This window comes from Apus apus, chromosome 12, assembly GCF_020740795.1.
Source record: "Apus apus isolate bApuApu2 chromosome 12, bApuApu2.pri.cur, whole genome shotgun sequence".
NCBI classification, from domain to species: Eukaryota; Metazoa; Chordata; class Aves; order Apodiformes; family Apodidae; genus Apus; species Apus apus.
In genome coordinates, this window is record NC_067293.1 from 11,150,050 (window position 1) to 11,172,058 (window position 22,009).

At 46.0% G+C, this 22,009-nt stretch overlaps 1 protein-coding gene across 3 annotated transcripts in view; it reads left to right on the plus strand.

The window, feature by feature from the left end:
* GAB3 (GRB2 associated binding protein 3) overlaps positions 1-22,009 on the plus strand; it is a 65,442-nt gene that overhangs the window by 38,023 nt on the left and 5,410 nt on the right. Inside the window, exons 2-9 of one of the 3 annotated variants that reach the window (XM_051630551.1) lie at positions 7,309-7,612; positions 13,472-13,688; positions 14,141-14,619; positions 16,755-16,810; positions 17,009-17,264; positions 18,440-18,521; positions 20,204-20,306; positions 21,546-21,659. In XM_051630551.1, coding sequence (XP_051486511.1) covers positions 7,309-7,612; positions 13,472-13,688; positions 14,141-14,619; positions 16,755-16,810; positions 17,009-17,264; positions 18,440-18,521; positions 20,204-20,306; positions 21,546-21,659 — 1,611 coding nt within the window. Of the gene's footprint in view, positions 1-7,308; positions 7,613-13,471; positions 13,689-14,140; positions 14,620-16,754; positions 16,811-17,008; positions 17,265-18,439; positions 18,522-20,203; positions 20,307-21,545; positions 21,660-22,009 lie in introns of those variants that run through there. The other 2 variants (XM_051630552.1, XM_051630553.1) reach the window with 2 other exon arrangements.

Consider the following 22,009-nt stretch of genomic DNA (forward strand, 5'->3'; position numbering starts at 1 on the left):
GATGCTTTATGACAAAGCTTTCATTGCACTTAGAGTGCAGGAAATTTTTTGGTTAATGTTTTTAGTCAATCAGTGTATCTCTATCACCTTGAAAAGTAGAAGGTATTTCCCCTTCCACTATGCACCCATTACATCTTCTCCAAGGAAAACACATGCTGACTTTCTTGAAACAAGTTTCATTTTGAGTCATATTAAAACTATCACAATCAGAAAGACAAGTGACTCAAAAAATTACTCACAACGTAATATATGGAAATAAAGTGGTAGACTGTAGTATGTCCTGAACTCCTTGTATGATGGTCCTTTGCACTGGATGAGCCAGACCATTTGGCTAGCCTGTGTTGGAAATTGTTTTGTATGGGAACACTGGGGAGCTCCGAGCTCTTTCCCACCAATGCTGAGCCCTAACCTTGAGAAAACAGAGCTCTAGTGGGCATGAACAAGCAGGGGAAGGGAGAGCTGATGCCTTTCCAGCATCCACAGGAATTCACCTCAGCTTCCAGGCGCACAAGCAAAGGGACAAAAACTACTGCAGAAAAGGTCTCCTTCTATTCTCTAGGTTAAATAGAATTACATGTCCATGGAGGCAGAGGAAGGCTCTAAGGGAGGAGTATTTCCCTCTGAAATTGAACATTTATTGATTTTTCTTCTCCAGCCATAAGCCATGAGTTTCAGCCTCTCATTGCTGAAGAGGTTTGTGAGATCTGAGTAAAAAAAATACAGGAAACCAGACAGCAAGGGAGACAAAATCCAAGAGAAGTGTTAAACCAGTGGGTTATGGGCAATGAGCTCAGCTGCTCCCAGAGCACTGCGTGGGGACTTGCTGGAAGGGACAAGCAGGCAGCCTCATTAGGGAGAGATTTATTATGCAGAGCTGATGGGAGCTGCAGACCAACAGCCACAACTGAAATAGTAAAACCATAACTCCAGCTGGGGACAGGCTGGGTGGTTTAAGAGGTCTTTTTTTATCTCAGATTTCTGTGAGTTAATTGAACACTATTAACAGGCAATGCAAGCTACAGAGTAAAACGCATGAATCCTTCTGCAAGGGTCTTGCAGTCTCAGGAGCATGAGCTGTGTGGGGCTGGCCCTTTTCTCTTGAAAGAGTGGCACAAAAAGCTCCCAAAAATGTCCTTAGCTCTTTGAACGTGAGGATGCTTGCTGGGAGCTAGCCCTGACTCCTTCCTCATTCTTGATGCACAGGTCCCTCTTGCAGGGACAGTACTTGGCAGTTCCAACGCCTTCTGCTCTGTGCAGGCAGTGGAAACTCTCTAAACTTATATGGTCTTAATACATCAGCTGCTTACAAACCTGTCTACATATGAATTTTAACTTCCTCTTTTCAGTCATTTATAGGAAATGCTATGAAGTTCCGCCTATTTATTTATTTTTTAAAAAGTTTTTAAAATATTAAAAAAAAACAAAACAACAAGCTTTGAAAACTTATGTCTGAAGTGCTGGCACTCCTTTGGGACTATGATCCTGTAGCTCTGCTCATTTGCTTGCCCCAAGGATGCCTGGTGGCCCAAGGCAGCAGGAGGAGCAGAAGGAGCACTGTGCACTGAGGCACTGCCAGTCTTCAGCCCGACTCTTCTCTGATGGGATTTGCTGCTTTCACTTTCCAAGGCAGTTTTGCAGGATGAGGGCAACACCAAATGTTCACACCTCTCACAGTCCTCCCCAGCACTGGGCTCACGAACTTTATTTTCAGTGTCAGACCTCCCGACAGCAGGCCTGGGGATGGGCACACATCCTTTGCCCAGAAGCACTGCTGCAAGGTGGCCAGGCAAGGAATCATCAGTACACAAGTGCTGTTCATTCTGCTTCCCCTTGCCATCCCCTTTGCTGTATTCTGTAAAATGAAGATTATCCTCATGGGGGAGCAGTGAGCAATAATTTAACTGGGAAAGAATTTCAATTTGGTTGGCTATTCCATGTTTTGTTATTAAAAACAGGAAAGAAAACAAACAAAACAAAGCAAAACAAAGAGAAAAACCAAAGAAACAACCCACAGGACAAATTGTATTTCAGGCCAATTTACTTCAATTAGCTTGTGTGTGCTCTAATTTATCATTTAAATCTCAGATACTGGATATTTTGTACATACAAGTGGAAATGAACATACAATGTTCCTCAGACAGCAGGTAAGAGATAAAGGTCCTTGGCTAAACCTTTTCCACACAGATGCTCAGCTCTCATTCTGGCCTTGTTTCCCAGCTGGCTGGTTTTTCAGCACGTAATAAGTTTACTCATGGCATGTTTTATCTGACGTTGCTGCAGCACAGCAAACATTTGCATGTAATAGCAGCCCTTTTTAAGCCTCACACAACTCATTCAGCAGAAGAAAAGATGTCATATTGTGGAAGTAGCAATCACTTTCATAGAAACCCTGCTGAAATGGAATCAAGAGCTATTCCTCTTCCCTTCAGAAGTGGCTCTGGAATTCCCAAAGTGAAAAATTCAGGAGCAAGATGAAAACACTGATAGTTTGTGTTGCACAAAGCAACTTGCTGGCATCTGACCAATGCTGCTGCAAATTCTTTCTTCCTTTTGGCACTGAACTATTCCACTTACGAAGGGCAGATGAATATTGTTCTAGAATTATGTTGGCTCTTGCCTGATTGCAGTTGTGCTTTTCTGATAAAGCCTTCTCTCTAATGCCAACAAAGCTTTGGAGGACATGTAAACATATCATCATCGTATAATTCTTTGATCAAGAAGTAACTAACTTCACAAGACCCTCAGATAAATGTAATATTCCTTCTGGATTTGTAGATTTGTAGATCCTTTCCACAGTGTGAGGAGACTAGGATGAATCCAAATAATTGGTTCCTATTCAAGTATATAGGTTACTTCATCTCAACCATGGTAGTGCAGTCTTTCTCCCTTAAATTTTTCCAAATTCTCTTGTAAATTTGGTGGTGTGTGCAGCTCCAGATTAAACATTGTCACATTGTTGGCTCTGATCAGCTGAAATAAGTCCCTCCTCACACAACATGGTGCTGGCACAGGCACAGCTTCTGGTTTGGGTGAGTGGTGGGGAAAGGGGGAGGGCACATGCCACACCCCATTGTGTCATGGTCTGTAGGCAAAGGTCACACGAAAAAGAGAAAAAACCAGGGATGGTGGGAAGAACCAAAAAGGGAAGGAGGAGGCAGAATTGTGACTGTTGAATGGAAGAAAGAAAAGTACTGAGAGCATACAAGTATGTAAAACCCCACCATGCTCTGCCCTGGGGCTGAGGTGGGCACCTGGGAGAGGAGCTGCTGTGGGGCATAACTGCCTGCCTGGGTACCCTCTGTGCTTCTGGTTTGGAGCTGAGGATCCCAGCCTCTGCTCCAGCAGAGCAAACTGTGTAGTTCCTGAGCTGCCAGTGTCTCTGCAAGCTAAAAGCTGCCATTGCAGTCTTGTCTGGCCAAGGCCTGCCACAGCTGGGCTCCCAGCATCTCCTGTGTGCTGCATCCCCTTCCCCTGGGGAGAGCAGAGATGGAGCTGCAAAATGCCAGGAAAATGAGGAGAGAATATTTGACTACTGGAGATAAAAGCCTCCTGCTGAAAGCTGTGCCAAAAAACCCTGGTTTGCCTATGCCACAGAGCAGGGCGAGTCCTGTGTATCGACACTGGCAAACCTGCTGGTGTCTGTTTGCAGGAAAGCTGCCAGTGTCTCAGAAACTCCGTGCATTGTACACTAAGCCTTATAGGATAAGCAAAAAATATTTTGGAGTACAACATTTTGTGAGTAAAGCAAAATTTCACAAAAGAAATTGTGAAAAATTTAGAATGCAAATGAGCCATTTGGGGGGGACAATGACGGGACTGGGTACGTCACAAGGGAGAAGATGTGCAAAAGATGGTCCTTCCACCCCACTCTTGCAGGTAGGTGTGTCTGTAGCTGATACCACTTTCTTCCTAGAGAGTGAAGGGAAAAAAAGGAGGCCAGAGAGGCAAGATGCAAATGCACTGTGTGTGTGGATGCAGTGCAGGTGCAATGAAGCTGATGTTAAGTGCATGCACCCAAGGTCCTGTCTCCTCCCACCCTGCTCTGGGTGCTGGCCTGTCTGTGCCCCAGCAAGGCTGGGTGCTGGGGCACTTGGCTGACAGTGCTTCCTATTTCCCATTGTTGGATGAGATGGTTTCCACTGGTTTTGCTCCCTGAGCCAGCTCCCTTTGGCAGCAGGCAAGGATTAGCCCCAGCACAAGGTAGCAAGCCAGCAAAGTCCCTATCAGCCAGGCTGCACCATTGCCTTGTGCCACTGCCACCCTGGAACCCACACTAATCTTGAGGAGGCTGGGGTTTGAGTGCTCAAATGTCTCTGCAGGTCTGATCTTGCAAGTGCTGGTTCCACCTCGCTGCTGACTCGGGCTGCACTGATTTAAAGGCTGCCACCCCTTGGGCCTCTCCTGTCCTTTGGGTTCCAAGCGGTGGGTTGGTTGCATGGGCAGAGTATGTACTTTGGTCCCTGCAGCTCACAGCAAGATACCACCAGCAGTTATTAACATCTGGGGCAATGAAAGGCAGCAGTCAAGGGCTGTTAGCTTTTCTGAGCTTGCAGTATCACCAAAGGGCAGCTCCTCTGTCCCTCTCCACCCCCCCACCTTCCTGCTTGTTTCCTACAGCTCCTGTGTTACCCTGCCAAGAAAAAAAGTACTCTGATTTCAGCTGGACAGGGACTGGCTGGCTGCATGGGACCCACCAAGATCCTGTGGAAGGCAGTGAGAGCAGACCTGTGGGACATGAAGAGGGCAGGCTACGCTTTCCCAAGGGCAGTACAGATCTGGGCAGCTATCTGGCATTATTTCCCTTCAGCCTTGTTTTTGTGGCTGCCCAGCTGTGACAGCCAGTGTTTTCCCCCACAGCCTTGGCCTTGCTCTCCTCTCCCGTCATAAGCTGCACTGACCAGGCACCCTTCCATCTCCATTCTCACAGCACCAGCCAGAAAATAAGCCTGATCAAATTGTGTATCTGCAGGGAAACAGATTACCAGGCAGCTTCTCAGCTAGTACAAAAGCAAAGCCCACAGAGCCACAGCCACTCACACCACACCGAAGCCAGCCTTCCCCTCCAGACCAAGGGACCTTGAACTTTTACGCAAAGCACAGCTGCAGTTTTCTCTTTCCTCTGACCAGCTGCCTGGGTTGTGCTAAAACTACAGACCTGTTTAGACTCATGAATATTAACACGCTAAAGAGATGGGGACAGGTACTGGGCCATCCTGCCTGAGGGTGTCATACCAGCAACCAGGCAGGTGGTGCTGAGCTGGCCACAGCCTCTAGCACCCCAGAGCTGTGTGAGTGCCATCTAGACAGAGTGTCCCCAGCTGCTCCCCTATCCTATCCCATCCCTAGCTACTCATGTGCAGATTATTTCCACCCAATTTCCATCAGAAGGAGCCAGGTGTATTTAAGCTGCAGAGCTAGCTAGTGCCTCTTTTGGAGAGGGCTGGTTTTGTGGGAGAGCTGGTGATCTGTTCATCTCCCTGCCTTAGCAGCCTTGCTTCTCTGGGAAACAAAGTAGCAGGTCTGGTTTAGGCCCCTGAAACATTTCTTTTTTATTGTTTAGGGGTGAGAGTGTGTTAGGGGGTGTGATTTTTCTGTCCTGATGCAACTGTGGAGTGTGCATTAAGCCCGTGTGGCACTTGGAAGGCATTTGGCCTTGCAAGAGCTCCCTCTACAATATTTAATTTTCTAGTCCCTGTATATTGTTTTTTAAAGTATTGTTTGCTTTCAAAATAGTTTAAGGTACTGACAGGCTGAACAGATTTTCTTCTAGATATTTTTTTTTATTAATAACAACAGGTTGTGAAAGCCTTGATGTGCTGCCATTAAGTCTCAAGTAGAAAACATAATGTGTTTTTTCTTGACAAATGATTGTTGCTATTTTGGTTGATCATTTTAGCTATCACCATGCCTACTGGAAATCAGTGTCAGCAAAATCTGTAGTGCCTGTATTGATCCTAAATTCTGCCAATAAGGACTCTTGCATCTTAGTAAAAACACCCTGAATAGTTATTTTGTCTTAAGGCCACATAGTTGTCTGTCTTTAAACTGACAGATAAGTCCACTCTTTGCAAAATGAGCATGATTTTGAATTTGAATGCAAGCTATCATCCAGGTTTATGTTGTTGTTACAAGTCATTTTGCTAAGAGCACTTGAACAATAATAATGTAGGAAGGTTGTGAACATTATTGTTCAGGTGTTTCATTAATGAACTTTTAACTCTTATGAAAGCAATTAAAACAGCCAGTGGCTGTATAATTATTGCAGGTACTGTGGCAGTGTGTGAGCCCCTGCACCTTTCTGGAGCTTCCATCAGAGATGAGGCAGCAGCAGCCTTGGCTTCAGGGGCCAAGACCTGGGCCTTGCTGGTTTGGGCATGACCTTATCCAACACCTTTTTTATGGAGTTTGGCAAGAGGGAAGCTCCTAATGTCTTATTTCAGCTTTTGTCTGTGGAACAGAGCTCAGGGTGGATTTCTTCTGGGTGTCAAAGTAAGTGTGTTGATGACAGCTATAATCAACACAGAGGTGCTTATACTGTTGATGAACAAAAACAGCTGCTGGAAAAAAAGGGAAAATGTTATTTTATTCCTAGAAACTTGCATATAGCTTTATAAAGTGATGATGCATCTTAGTCCTGCCAGGACTTCATTTAAGCCTCTGTGGGACCCATGCCTTCAGTCACAAGGGTCTAAAAGAAACCAGTGCTTATTAGTTTGGTTTGGGTTGTTGGTCACTTGCAGCAGTGTCTGTGTAAACAGATGTCCCTCCTTCTGTAAGGTCTGGAAGTTTCCTGTTTAACTTTTTAGCACTACAACTCCCTTAAGGTCTGTTTGGGGCTTTCAGAAGCAACTGGCAGTTCATTAACAGCTTTTTATTAGCACAGAAACTCAGGGAGGGAAGCTGGCCACCTGGAGCCCTTGGCTTTGCTAGGTAAAACATATTTGTTTCCTGGTATTAGCTCAGGTTCTGTAACACAGTGTGCAGCCCTAGGTGTTTTCATTTCACAAATAAAAATGTGTTATAATCTCTTCTATAGACGAGTTGGTGAAGCATCAGATCATTTAGATTCAACTATGCTGGCAGGGTGAGAGAAGGGGAGAAGTCTTGCTCCTCTTGATGTCCAAAGGGAGAGCCCTCTGCCTTTTTTCCTATCATGAATGCAAGCAGATGTAAAGCACTTCCAATTGAAGTCACAATTTGGCCAGCTTATCGAAACAACTATAAAACCTAAGGGAAGATACCCAAGCGTGGGCTGATTGCTACAGTATGTGGTTGGTACTAAAAGGGGGCTGTTTGTGCCATCTGCAGGCATGGCGGAAGCGCTGGTTTGTGCTGCGCAGAGGCCGCATGAGCGGGAACCCGGATGTGCTGGAATACTACAGGAACAACCACTCCAAAAAGCCCATTCGGATCATCGACCTCAATGAGTGCGAAGTCCTGAAGCACTCGGGGCCCAACTTCATCAAGAAGGAATTTCAGAACAACTTTGTCTTTATTGTGAGAACCACCTACCGCACCTTCTACCTGGTAGCCAAAACTGAAGAGGAGATGCAGATCTGGGTGCACAACATCAGCCAGATCTGTAACTTTGGACATCTAGAAGATGGCACAGGTAGGATCATGCTCATGCTTGTCTTGGGGGCTGGGTGGATGATCTGTGTCTGGGCTCCTCCAGAGCAGCACCTGGGGTGAGAGGAAGCATGGACCTTGTTGGCTGGGCAGGTGGTGGGGACTGTTTCCTATACTTCCACAGCATTGAGATGCTGTTAAACCCTGTTTTGAAAGTTATTAGAAACCTCACTTCTGCTGGGTAGAAATAATAGCTGGCTGCTTGGTCTCACTTGGATGAAGCAATTCCTGCTAGAATAAACAGCAAATCCATAATAAGAAAAGGTACTGTTTATGTGAAAAGCTGACTGGCTGTTATGTTCTGGGGCCATTTATTTCATTACATGACCCATACTTATTTAGTTTGGTTTAATATAAGACACCTGTTCCAGGAAAAGTCTCTTGAAAACCTCACATTTTCTCAGGCTTTGCTGGGTGTGGAATGTGCACAGGCTTGGGTGTATATGCAAATACATAAATCAATGACAAAAATACTGAGCTGTCTTAGTCTATTAATGAGAAGAAAAACAAAGAAAAGGCAGAGGACAGGAGAGTGTTAGAAGTGTGTGTCTAGACTTCAGAGATGGTCTTGCCAGTGAAGCATAAAGTCAGCCTCTTTTGCCAGGACCTACACCTGTATATACTCAGTAGGGTCAATTTCTTGGAAAGTTTCCAATAATTAACCACTCCAAGATGGATGTAGCCAGTAATTAAAGTTGGGAGTTGTATCATCATTAACTTACCTTTCAAATGAGACAACCAGGCTCAGATAACAGCAATCTGTCTTTCCCTTGACATTTCCAAGGGGCAGATGCAGCAGCAATTTAAGAGCTTCATAGGAAGTGAGTCAGAACACAGTTCTTCCACAGTGATAAAAGGCAGTGTAAGAACAGAAGAGGGTCGTGATGGAAGGACTCAATCCCAAAGGTGGTAACATGCCAGGGGGTATCATAGTGTAACTGGGCACATTATCCTGCCATAGTCCCCATACTGCTGTGCCCAGACTGCTACTGCTGCCTGCTACTGCCACAAAGCCATGCCATTACCTTGTAACTTGGAAGAAAACAAAAGGCCATGATGAGATGTTTTATTTTAATCTATCCTGGTTCATGGCTGCCTTTAATCTTCTCTTCAGTAGTTTATTCTGAGGGTGAAAATGAGGGGAAAAAGCCCTGCAGTGGTCCTCCTATAAATGTGATGCCTGCTCTTTTCTCAGTCACTTTAGAGACCATCAGGAAAATGTGCAGATGTATTTTTATGCACCAGTGCAAACTACCCATTAATGCAACTTGCAGACTACAACTGGTAGCTTTGAGGGATTGGAGTCAAATAGCCTTTTAGAGCTTGGATGTACTTGAGGATATTCAGTTGACCTCCTTCCTACTGATCTGCCCTTGTTGCCACTGAGATGCTGCATTTACATTGCTCCTTCTGGTGCAGTATTTTTAGATATAATTTACCCATTACTCTGAAACAAAGGTAACCCTCTCAATGCAAAACAGGAAAGAGAATTTTTTTTTTCTCTCAAATGTGTATGCAGGCTTCTGCTGGCACTGTGCTGAGGATGTGCATGGGGAGATGTGATCTGTGGCAGAGAAGCCAAGGCAGAGGCTGTGCCATGATAGATACATTTATTTTGTGAAACATCTCTTCTGTTACACTGGTACAGTGCAGCATTGTTCCTACGGCTTACACACGGGCAACACTCAGAGTATTAAGACGGGGCTGTTTCTGTCCCTGTGAAGACTGTCAGTGGAGACACATATGAGATGTGACAGTTCTTGCTGTGGCAGTTGGGAAAGCTGGCATCCCAGCTTTCCATCCCATTCAAGATGGATATTACCCCCCAAGAAGCTCAGCAGTGCAGGGCATTTGCCTTGGTTCAGCATGGAGTCTGGCACCTGAACTTACAGCCCTCGTCACCATGTGAGCTAAGCTTCCAGAAATGCACTTATTTCATGTCTAATGGCAAATAGCCCATAAGACCTTCTCTTATTTATCCTGCAGTTCCTGCTGATGAGGTCAGGTCTGAGGTGAATTCAGGTTAGGCTGCAGGGCATGTTCAGATCCTCTCACTTGAATCTGCACAGCTCTACAGGTTGCACATCATATTTCAAATGGTTTCTAATTGCTTCAGCTTTCTGGAAGCACCTAAATCCCCTGAGAGCCTGCAGGTTTAAACAAATTATCCTTAAAAATTAACATAAGAAGAGAAAAGCTCTATTAAATGCCATATGCTTTTTTAACTTGAATGCTACTGTGTTAAAGGAAAAATAGTCCCTAAAATGAATCATCAAAAGAAAGACACATCAATTGTGGGAAATTTTAATAAGCTGTTCTGTGTGTTAAAATGAATCTTAATGCCAATATTATATTGTGAAATCAATCACTCTTAATGCTTCCATCTCTGAAAATTTGCTGTGAATTTGAGGCCAAACCCAAATCTGCTGCTTTCTCTGCTTAGGGCACAGAAAGTGCAGCCACAGGTTTATGCAGTGACTCAGCTGTAAACACCATCCCATTGTTCCCAATTAGTCCTTTCAGTAGCATAGAAGCTGGACAGGCAGCCAGCTCCTAGTCATCCGAGGGCTCCTGTCTGACATATAAGCAGCCAGGCACAGACCAAGGTTAGCAAAACCACAGCTGGCCCCATGAGAACTGCTTTTTAGTCAACAAGAGAGGGGCTGGCTGAGAGCTGGAGGTGAAGTGCAAGCTCCAGGCAGATCAGGAAGCACCTGGGAGGGCGGCTGTTGGGAAGGACTTGCCAGCAGCAGCCATTGCACTGCAGCACTTGACTGCCACAAGAAACTGCTGCTGGCTGTGCTGGAAGTGATGGGGGAGCTGGCACCTTCAGGGGAGTCACCTGGAGGAGAGAGGAAGAGGCCTCTCTCCCTATCTTCCTACTATTTCTATGTAAAATCTTGCTTCCACCTCTGGTGAAGGCTCCCAATAAAGCAGTTGTTCCCCAGTTCCATGGGATCCATGGCCATGCAGGGGATTGAGAGGAAGCTGGGCCAAGTGGCTGGGCAGGGGAGGGAATGAAATTAGATGGCTATGGGACATCATGGGCACACTGTATCCCATATGCAAGCTGAAACAGATTAATTAACACAATGCAATATAGCAGAATGGAGAAACTTCTGTGAAAGTTGTTTAGCCTTTTTCATTAGGAAACCTCTGCAGTGACTTTTCCCATTAATGCAAGGCAGAGATTTTTTGGGTTAGTACCCACCAAAGCAGTTGTTTTGACAGCCAAGGCTGCCCGCTGTCTTGCTGGCAAAGGGGAGGGCAGGCACCAAACCTGTTCTCTGCCTTCTTGCTGTGGAAAATGTCCATGCATAATTTATTCTACCCAGTTGCTGCCACAGTACAACTTTAATGCATGCTGATTCAGTTACCAGCAGAGCTGGGAGGGACAGGGCTGGTCTACTAGGAGCCACCTACAGGTCCCAGAGCCCCTGAAGATTAGAAAAGGTCAGGTCTGTGCTGTCCCCATCCCTTCCTTCTGCTCTTAACAATTGCCATGTGGTCTGCAGCTCACAGCCTTTCCTGATGGGATAATCTGTGGCTAAACCCTGTGACTACCAGATGGAGTTTGGGCCTGTTTGTTCACTGTGTTAATAATCCAGAATGTCATTAATTTCTTTCTTATGCATTGTGGCAGTTTTTAGTTGTGTGTTTGTGGGGGTTTTTTTAAATGTGGTCAGATGGTGATGTCAACATGCTTTTCTGAGATCCCTGTGGGGTTAGCCTGGTGCATATTTGATCATCCTCAGCTTACAAGACAGGTCTCTGAGGCCAAGATTTGAAAGCAGAGTTCCCGACTGAGCCAGCACAATGAACAAAAGTTATTTTTCAGATGGGAAGGCTGCAGCCCTCAGCTCTGCTTTGCAAATGTGAAGCCCCACAAAAACCATTCCTCCCAGATGCTCATTGCTGAAATCCTGCTGCTATAAAGCACCTGCTCAAAATTAAGCAAATGCTTAAGCTCAAATTTAAGGATATACTTAATGTGCTTTGCTGACCTGGGGTCCATCGGACCTCCAGACTAACAGGAGGAAGCAGCAGTGAGTCAGTACTGGTAGATGGGAAAGGAAGAGGTGGCTCCCTCCCCTATGAAAGAGATGAGGTGTGGGGTAAAGCAGGGAGAAAATATCAGCTGTATTACTCTTATTCTGCCCAACATCAGAAAGATGATCAGGTGAAGTCTGCTGTGACTGACTGGTGTGGAAACCTGGGTCACTAGAGGGTGTTATGTTTAGTGATGTTGCTGTCTAACCACCCAAAAGCCTTGGCAGCCCTCTCCATCTCTCCTGACCTGTTTGCACAAATACCTAGCACCTCCCAGAGGTTGAGAAGTGGCTACAACAACCCAGTACAGCGCTAAGGCTTGTTGCTGTGTTGAGCTGAGGGCCAGATCAGGACCTCACTGCACAGTGCAGGATCTGCCCACAGCATGCATGTAGATTGGTCAGGGGTTGGTTCCCAGCATTTCCAGAAAATTCTGGGTTTCAGTATTAGAGAAATCTGCCCTCTTGCTATGCTTTGAAGGCATGTTTATGCTTGTTTTGGTTTTATCAGCAGTAGCTTGTTTCTTCTGGTTTTGCTGCAGGGCTTTTCATTTTGAAGAAAGGTTTTGCAGCTTTGACTTGGGCTGTGTCTGTGCCTCATCCAGAGAGATGGGTACCCACTGCTGACCCTGCTGTTGCTGGGGACTGCTGGGGCACCCAGCAAGCATTGCCTGGTTTCTGTGCAGCCCTGGTAAGGAAACTGCTATGCAACAACCTGAAACCTGATTTTTTTCATTTGAAGAAGATAATATTCTCTAATTGTGGGCTCGTGATTGTGGTGCCACTGGCAGAGCTTGCCGCCAGACATTTCCCACTCCACAACTGCCTATGGTTGGAAGTCCAACTTGCACTGAAGACTCAAGTTTTGAGTCTAAAAGTCCCAAAAGCTGGACCAGAGGCTATACTTAGCCCTAACTCCTTGTGGCTCAGCCATCACTCCTTTATCCCTCCTGACTGGCATCCCTGGCTCTCTAGCAGGGAAGGAAACTGGAAGAGCAGCAGGACCAGGCTTGTGTCTGCTGCTCAGCAACTCTCAGACCAGATGGGACAAGTGCCTCAGCTGTATACTGCCAGTGAAGGGTGGTTTTGGTGGCCCTGCTGTCTGCTTCTTAAACCTGCTCCTCTCCCCTCTATCAACCCTCCCTGTGCTGAAGCAGGACTTGAGTGTTATACCTAGGGAAGTGGTCACTGAGCACAGGCTCCCTTGTGCCTTAAAGCCTACAGAAGAGTAGAGTCCCTTTTCTCAGCAGTGCTAACAAGCCTCCAACTGGGCAATAGAAGCTGTAACATGGCTTCTGTGGCTTTGATGTCTAGCCTAGAGAGACATAAGGAGTTTGCAGACAAGTTCAGATGTGCAACAAATCCAACTACCCCATGAGCAGCAAAACAGAGTTTTGTTCACTGAGATCTAGAAAGTGGGAAGAAGTCAATCCCTTTCCTTGTTGCCATTCATTTGCAGTGTTGGAGATAATTATTTGCATTAGATAGGTCCTAAAAAATGCTTGACAGATCACTCTTTCCTCAGCAGAGGCTGTCTGTAGGAGGGTTGCTACAGCCCTGCAAGAGTGGGGCACCCCAGAGCAAGGGGGTCTGCTCCCTTGATTTGGTAGCTGGCTTGCCTAGCCTGGACTGGGGGAACAGCTGCAAAATCCCCTTTTCCAGAAGCAGTTTTTGCCTTGACCCACTGCCACTTTGGGGTAAAGCATCCTTAGGTCAAAAGCAAGGTGGCAATGACCAGGAGAGGCAGTGGGCCAGAGCCATCCCTCAGCCAGAGCCACCCTCTCTCATTGCAGGTTCAGTGGAGAGCCTGTCTCACACCACCTCGTCCCCACAGCCATCGCCGGCTGCCTCCACCCACGCCTCCCGCATCGCCGATCCCTCCTTCTCGGTTGACCAGGCTGCTGCTGACGCATCTGCTGCGGAGGAGACCCCCAGTGAGTCGGAGTCTGTCTTCCTCCCCGACTACCTCTTCCTCTCCAACTGCGAGTCGGGCAAACTCAGCCACAACAGGTAGGTCTGGGGTCTGCCAGATGCATCGAGCTGAAGCCACCTTCTGCCTGCCCAGTGATGCCCTGGGAAACTGGGACAAGCTGGTCCTTGAGCCCTGCTGCTCAGGGTAGGCTTCCGAGCACAACAGGGGCCCATCAGCCTAACTCATATTTACAGGGGGCTTTCAGTAGCACAGATTAGTGGTCAAACCTCGTACGTTGGTCCTGACCTTTTCCAGGGTGAGTGGTGGGGAACCTCACACATAGCCTGCCTCCAGATGCCCTTTCTGTCAGCTGCTGCCCAAGATGCTTGACAAAGTGCCCAGCCCAGCTGAGGGGGGACACTCCAGCAATGGGAAAGGGACAGATTTTTTCCCAAACTGTGGGGTTGTTTGGGTTTTTTCTTCTGCGTGCGTGCTCAGTTGCAACCAGGAGAAAAGGAAAGTGCAGGTCCTGACTTTTGTCTCTGTGCAGGTGTCACAGCTGGTCGAATTCAGACAGATCTCTGGAGCAAACCTCATCAGATGATGTCTTTGTTGACTCCTTGCAGTCCCAGCCCTCCTTGTACCTTGTACAGCCATCCAGTGCCAGCTCGGTGCACCAGGATGGGGCCCCACTGGCAAACCCTGGCACTGTGTCCAGGAGCATAGACATTAATGGTCCACCCAGTGACTTTTCCTCCTCTTCTCCGCTACTGGGGACACCCCTGACACCAACGCTTCAGATTGACAAGAGCCAAAATGCGCTGCCCTATGGTGTAACCACGCTGGATGTCTTGTCCAACACACCCCCACCACGGCCACCCAAGCCAACCCACTTCTCAGACAGGAGAGGGGACGAGTTGGGCAGCGGGGCCCTCCAGAACGGGCATGCAGGGATCTGCCGAACCCAGGTTGCTCTGGTGCCCAGAAGAATCTCCTTGTCCAGCTTAGACAACGTGAGGAACTGGAAAGGTGAGTACATTTCCAAGGGTCAGTGGAGTGAGATCAATGTAAGGGGTGAAGCTGCTGCGAGCACAGAGCAAGTGCCCACCTCTGTGGTGCTTCCCTGTCCTCACCCTTGCAAAATCATACACCACTCAAAGCAACCTGAAATGCTTGCTTTAACATTGTTAGCAAGCAGGATTCAGACCTGTCCCTCACATTCTGCTCTGGCTCTTTAAAAGCTCCTCAGTGTGTACACATGGGCAGCAATTTGGCTGTTATCTCTTAAGGGTGCATCATGATTTGTTAGTTTTCCATACCCCCTCCCTCTCCAAAAGAAAAAGCAGCAGAAAAACAAAAATGAAAAGCCAGCCACTGCATCAGGCAATGCCAAGCTCTCTATTTATGCAGGCCAAAATGGGGCCCTGCACATGGGAAATGGCTTTGCATGCAGTCCTTTCCATAACAGTAGTGTGTCTTTTTGCAGCTTAGAGTAAAGAACAGGAAGCCAGGGAGACACTGGGGATGGGATGTAATCCTAGTTGAACCAGGGATTCTGTGTCCTTGAGCAAATCCCACTCTGTCCTTGCACTTCAGTCAGGGCAGCCTGAAAACCTGCTGCAGAGCAAGGCAAGGCTGCAAAGCAAGTCCTGCTCTGAGCTGAGGTGACTTTTCCCTTGTTCTTGAAACACCATCATTGCAAACAAAAACAACAGTCAAAAACTCAGAACATCAATGTGTCAAAAAACAGCACATGCAAGATGAGAGTTTTATTTTATGGAGTCACAGAGCGGAGGAAGGCAGCTGGAATACCTGGCTGGAAATCATCAAGTATTTTGTAGTCATGTGTCATTTTTTACGAGGAAAAAAATTTAGGTTTCTAAGGACAAGCATCCTTTAGAATCCTGTAGTTGGGAGCAATGAACTGGTGTTTGGAGCTGTTAGATCTTGCTCTTAAAGCTCAGAGGCTAAAGCAAGAAGACCTCTGCCCAGCCTGTTTATCAGTATACAAACAATTCTTAGAAGGTTTCTGGAGAAACACCCATCAGTGGAACTGGTATTCTTAATTATCAGTTACACTTCGTTGCTCCCTGAAAGGTGCTGGTCTTGCTCCTGCACATGGGCTGCTCTAACACCCCCAGCACACTTGACACAGTTAATGTCCTTCCATCCCAATTTATGCCAAAATGTTTTTAAGAGGATTAAGTGGTCAAATGTCCTGTTCTGCTACCGTGCTGCAAGGTTATCTATGCCTGACAGGGGGCAGCAATGAATTAATAAGTGCTGCTATTTTTTTTCTTACCGTAAGTGCAGCTGAAACTATTTGAAAGGTTAAACTCTGAATTAAAATGTGTTTAATAAGAAAGATTAGAAAAAGAAACTGGGAGAAAGCAGATGTTTCTTGCCAGCTCCCAGAGTGAGCCTACTCGAGTTACTTACTTTGCTTTTTGCCTTTGGCAACCTGTAAAAGCTGAACAGATGTAAATAACCCAGTGCAAAGGCAGACTATGCTGGTTGCAGTGCCATGAAGGGGCACGAGCTGTAAGGCACCTGTATCCTGGCATCTGCTGAAGCATTGTGCCTGAATGTCTTTTTGCCAAAATAATAAATGTAGCTGTCCCAGGGCACTGGCTGTGTCTATCTGAAGATACACACTGACGGTGTTGCTTTGGTCTTGTTTAGCACTTTTGCCTTTTATGCTGATACCACCACAAAGACCCCTAGTTGCAATGCTGTACTGACATCTCCACTGTGAAAGCAGAGGCTGTATTTACACTGTTGCAGGGTTTTAAGGCATTCCCACAGAAAAGCCATTTTCTGCACAGAAGGTAATTTTCCAGAAGAGGATGGTAGTTATAAGCATCTCCCACTGCTGATCTATGCACTGAATGCTGGACTTCCATCATTTTTTTTTTCTCCTTTTGCTTCAAGAATAAAACTGACCTACACAAGGCAAAGTCCAAGGGGACCCTGTTGCTGGGGACCCTTTCTTTGGCTGTAGGTTTCCCAGGAGCTTGAGCAACTTGTACCACATCAGTATTTCTGGGTGACAAAGAGAATATTTTCTCTCCTACTATTAAGTTCCCCCATGTACCCTCTGTACAACAACATGTGCTTCCCTGGCACCTTACATATGACATTTTAATCACTTTTTTGCCTTGCAGCAGACATGGAAGGCAATTCCTTAAGAAGTCGGGATAAGAGGCTTAGCTTGAATTTGGTAAGTAGTCAGCTTCCATAAATTTAAAACACTGGCGTATGACAAACTTCAGAAAGTTAATCATTTCACATCCTGGCATTCAAGCGTTGCTCTCCTGTGTTGAGCAGAAGAATATTAAAAAAAAAAAAAAAAAAGGAAGAAGCAGCGGGTTAGCTATTCATTTATTGACCCATTTCTCTTTCTCCCTTCCTTCTGAAGCCCTGTCGCTTCTCCCCGCTCTACTCGGCCGCTGCGGACAGCACAGAGGACAGCTACGTGCCCATGCGCCCCAGCACCTCCCCCTCCGCGCCTGGCCCCGACTGTTCCCCCGACGGCTACATCCCCATGAGCCCCGGCTCAGCCACCTTTACTTTCCCTGTCGTCAGCACTGAAAAGCTCACCAGCCCTTTACCTGAGCTTCCCTCCGACCTGGAGCCCCCTCCAGTCAACCGAGACCTCAAGCCTCGTAGGAAATGTAAGCCCAGACCTAAAGTGCTATTGGCAGCCAGGGGGTCCTGATAGTGTGGACACGGGTGGCCTCTTTGGTAGTGTTCTTGGCACATTTTAAAGTGCCTTCCACTTTAGAAGAAGGATTGAATTTCTGTGGCTTATAGTACTGTGACACAGGATGCGTCCACAGGGTTGTTTATGAGCAGAGGAAGTGTCTGTGACTACTACTGCAGTCAGAGACTGGGTGGCTGCATTAGTGTGGTGCAGGGATTCAGATCCACTCTGACTGCAAATGACCAAATGGATGTAGCCTTGGAGAGACAGCAGACTAAACCCTGCAGCTCTGAGCTGCATGTACTGCTGCCTCACCAGCCTCCTGACCTTCCAGGAACAGGACATCCATACACTCAAACCCTCAAACTTGATGTGTGGGCTGTTGGTTAAACCTCTTTGGGTATGTGCAGCTGTCTTGGTTTAATTAGGAATTTCCTGCAGATGCTTTTACTGATGGTAATTTTCCACTCCTGCTTTTCATGGTGTCTCCAAAATCTGGGTTGCACTTCCAGAGAATATACTGGGGACATAATTCAGCTTTGCAGGGGATAAATTGACTAAGCCTAGCCTACATTAGAGCTCTTTTGGCTGCAAAGCCACAGGGCTACTCACAAATTGGTTCAGAAAATGCTACTGTGAAGTGGGGACAGAAATTTAGACCATTGCCAGGAAGCAAAGCAAGCTCAGGTCCTTTCTTAGAGGGTTTTGAGAACAAGGTGGAAAATGTACATTTTCTGGTGAGAGGAATGACCTTGATCTTCACGTGTAAGAACTTTAATTTAGAAGAGAGCCCCAAACCTGTTCTGACCTGTAGGCTAAACTGGCCTCTCCTCTTGAAGGTAACATATGCCCAGCAGATTTGAGGCAAGGACATAGATCTTGTGGTGCATTTGCTCTCCTTATGCCCATTGTATATATTCTGTTATTTTGAGATAAATCACAGAATGGTAAATGAAGGACTTTGTTTTCCAGCACTGACTGAAGTGGTCATTTGTTACTGATTTCTGTCCAGGTTATATCATTTATGTTCTGTGAAATACCCTGTTAGTTTCTTGCTGTTAATATAAAACTGCATTTTCCAAACAATCTGTATTTTTCATGAGCTCTGCTACTGGAAATGTAATTTCTTTTTGTATCTACTTGCAGCACGGCCACCTCCTCTGGACTTGAGGAACCTCTCCACAATTCGGGAGCATGCTGCTGTGACCAGGATGTGGACTGTGCCTTAGTAAGTCAACAAGAAACCTGCCATTCCAATCTTTTAAGCATCAACGTTGTGGAATGGAGTTAAAAATAACTTGTCACATCCCTCAAGAAACAGCTTCCTGGCAAGTCCACAAACAAAAAATTCCCCAGGCCTACTCCTAGCATCCCCCAGGCTTTTATTGTCTCTGAAAAGCAAGGCTGCTGGTGATAGGCAGCTCTGGTGCATTCAGCATCACACAATGATACTCAGTCTGTTTTGAAGGTTCCTTATGAAAAGCCTGGAGCTGGTCTGCACTCTGGTGTGGTTACTACAACAACTAAAAGTTTGCATGCCTTAATTACCTTTCTTCGAGGTGATAGGCCTTTTTTGTTCCTGAAAATTAATATAGCAAAGGAGAACGAGATAAGATAAGCATCTGCCTGACTTGTAACCTGGGTATAGACTTCTGAACCACCACACAGCAATTCAGACTTGATCTGTTGGTGTTACCTTTTGTCACTGGAAATTTGTGGTGGGGGAAAACAAATGCATTTGGTCCCAAAGTCCAGGTAGTATGAACAGATGATACTGTTGGACTTCAAGGGCAGGGAAAGGCTCATCTTCAGAGAACTCATGAGCAGGAAAGGACTGGCACCTGCTGGCTGGGGGGAGATCTTGATGCTGCAGGGAAAAGCTGACAGGAGACCCAGCTGTGCTGAAGTGTGCATGTGAAAGATGGCAATTCCCACCAACCTCCTCTGCCTACTCTGGGCGCTCTGGAAAATGTGGGGTTTTTCTAGCATAAGGACTAGACAGGGTGTTTCCACTCCCCCACCTCACACTTGGAGGGGAGAAGAGACATGAGATGGGCAGTTTCTCAGTTGCAGACCCCTCTCTGCAGTACAGTCTGAAGCCAGTTAAGCCCTTTGGCACTGCCTGCCATGTGCTGCCTGTTAGGGAAACCCAGTAGCCTGCCTCCTGAGCACCCCTGCCAGAGTGCTGTGGTTAATTAGTGCTGACACAGTGCAGAGTCCTGAAGGGTAATGAGCTCGGAGGGAGTTAGCATGTTTTACATTAACAAAACTAAAAAAAAAAAAAAAGTATGCCTGGAACTAATAAAGCAAAAGGAATTATAATGCTCATGCTGTACAAAGTGGCCATCTAATTTCCTAATCACTAACCCCCTTGTGCTAGCCTGCAGTAGTTTACTCACAATATACCCCCAAGGGTTATGTCAGTGGAAGAGATTTCCTTGTTCAAGGGCTGAGTCACAGCCACCTCCACAGCACAGGTAGCACGTGTTCACACGGTGTTCAAAGCCAGATAAGTTCCTCTGCATGCACACCCAGCAGCTGATTAATTCACACTGATCTCCAAAATGTGGATACCCACACAACTAAGTAACTGCCCCATCAGCAGTACCTGGATGAAAGGTATCTGTCTCTTAGTCCCTTGTTGGAGAATTGCTCCAATGGTTTATGCTTTCTGTCATACCAGAGATGGCAAACTTTCATAAATCCCAGAGGAAAAGAAAAACCAGCCAAAACACTCCTCGCAATATAGCACACTTCTTCTAGAACTAAGGAGTGGTTTTGGACATCCTCTCCATAAAGGCTGCAGCATTAGTGTGAATTTAGTCCCCATATGGACTGTGTCAGGCTTTGGCTTCATTTCAGAGCATCTGTAAGATGCTTCCTTAACCTCTCCTGTGTTTTTCTTCATAGCAATCGAATGAGCTTTATCTCACCAGAAAGAGACGGTATTAATTCAGCAAGAATATTTGCCAGTTCAGTTTCCGGAGAAGAGGAAGAAAGTTACATTCATATGGTAATCTTCATTTTCACACAGCCATCCTTCGCTTTATTCTGCTCTGTCACATTGATGGAGAATGCAGAAGTTTGTTTTCTAAGAAAAAATGTTGAGGAGGTTTGTCCTTTGCATTCTGCTTTAAAAAAAAAAAAAAATGGTTTTAAACCAAAGACACTGGGACCAATTTACAGAGAGATAAGGGAAGCCCTTCTTCTGCTCTGCAGAACTCAGCTGTTCGCCCACGAATGTTGCTGAGCAGTTCCAAGAGATCACAGAGATCAGCCATATTTACATGAGAACTCATTAAGGCAAAGGAAAATTAAATCTTTTCACCTTTTAAAAGTGTGCCCTGCAAAATCTCCTAGGAAATGACAGAAAGCTGTTAGTGAGCTTCCTAGAGAAACACACCAAATATTGTGCAGAAACAGAACACCTATTAAAGTCTCTTATTGCTTCTGCTTTGGCTGGTGGCACTAACCCCACTTCCCATCCCATGAAAGAACATCTGGCTTTGTGGCTTCCTTTTCTTGATTCACTCTTTAGCCATATCTTGCAAAAGATCAGAATCTTAGTTTCCTTTGAATTTTAGGGAGAAATACATCTCCAGTCCCTTAATCTGAGTCAAGGTCTACAGATTTGGCTCCATAACCAAAGCCCAATGGCTACAGAAATATGTTGCAAAACTGACCACAATCTCTATGAACCATAATCTCAAATTTTAACCCACACCTATACTAGATCAAAATCTGATCAGGAGGGCAGTTCCAGTTCTAACCACTCCCCATTTGATTTTTCTAGTCAAATAAAACTTCCCATACATTTGTGACCTTTTGTGATTTTACTGACATTAATTTTCAGTTGCTAGAGTTGAACAGAACTATCACCATTTCTTCAAACTCTTAGAACAATGGCAGGTAAAAGGGCACCTCTGCAAATCTGAGCCTTCCAAGGGCTTGGGTTGAGAAGCCCTGGGCACGAGTCCTTCCTAATAGCACTGAAAATCAGCCCTGTTTGCTTGTTTTGACATAATTACCAGGAAAAAAAGGCTCTCACAATTTCTTTATGTCATCCTGCAATTAACCAGTGTTATCCTGTGGTTCATCACCAAATGCACCTGTGACAAAGAAAATTAGGTGTGTGCTGACCCTCCTCAATTGTGTTCTGCTAGACAAGTCTCCCCCACCCAGTTGTGGGTGGTCCTGCTTTCTGTTGGCATCGGGTTTTAAGTCCACTAAAATTTTTCTTCTTTCCCAACAGGAACACAGACAGGCAACATCTCCATACAGTGGTGCTTTTCCATGGACAAGGAAATCTAACCTTGATTACTTAGCTTTGGATTTTAATTCTGCTTCCCCATCCCCTGTGCAGAAGGTATGAGTCATCTGAAAAACCCCACAGCCTCCTATCTTTTTGTCTGCTGGGAGGAAAATGAGCAAGAATCAGACTCTTAAGTGCCCCAAGTACCATCCTGAAGCCAGTTGTGTTTCCAGCTGACTGCATTTGTGACAGGCTCAACATTAATATAATAAAAGTGCTATTAGAGTGATGACAAGGTGTCCTCAGCCTGACTCATAGGGAGGCTATTAGCACAAGCTTGGCAGAGGGCACAGGGCTACTCTGGGATGTGCAGACATGAGGCCTTGTGGGCAAGTTGTTGGTGCTTGCAGGATCTTTGCATGCTCTTTCATTTTCCTCAAGTCTCCACAAACCCTTTCCTGCTA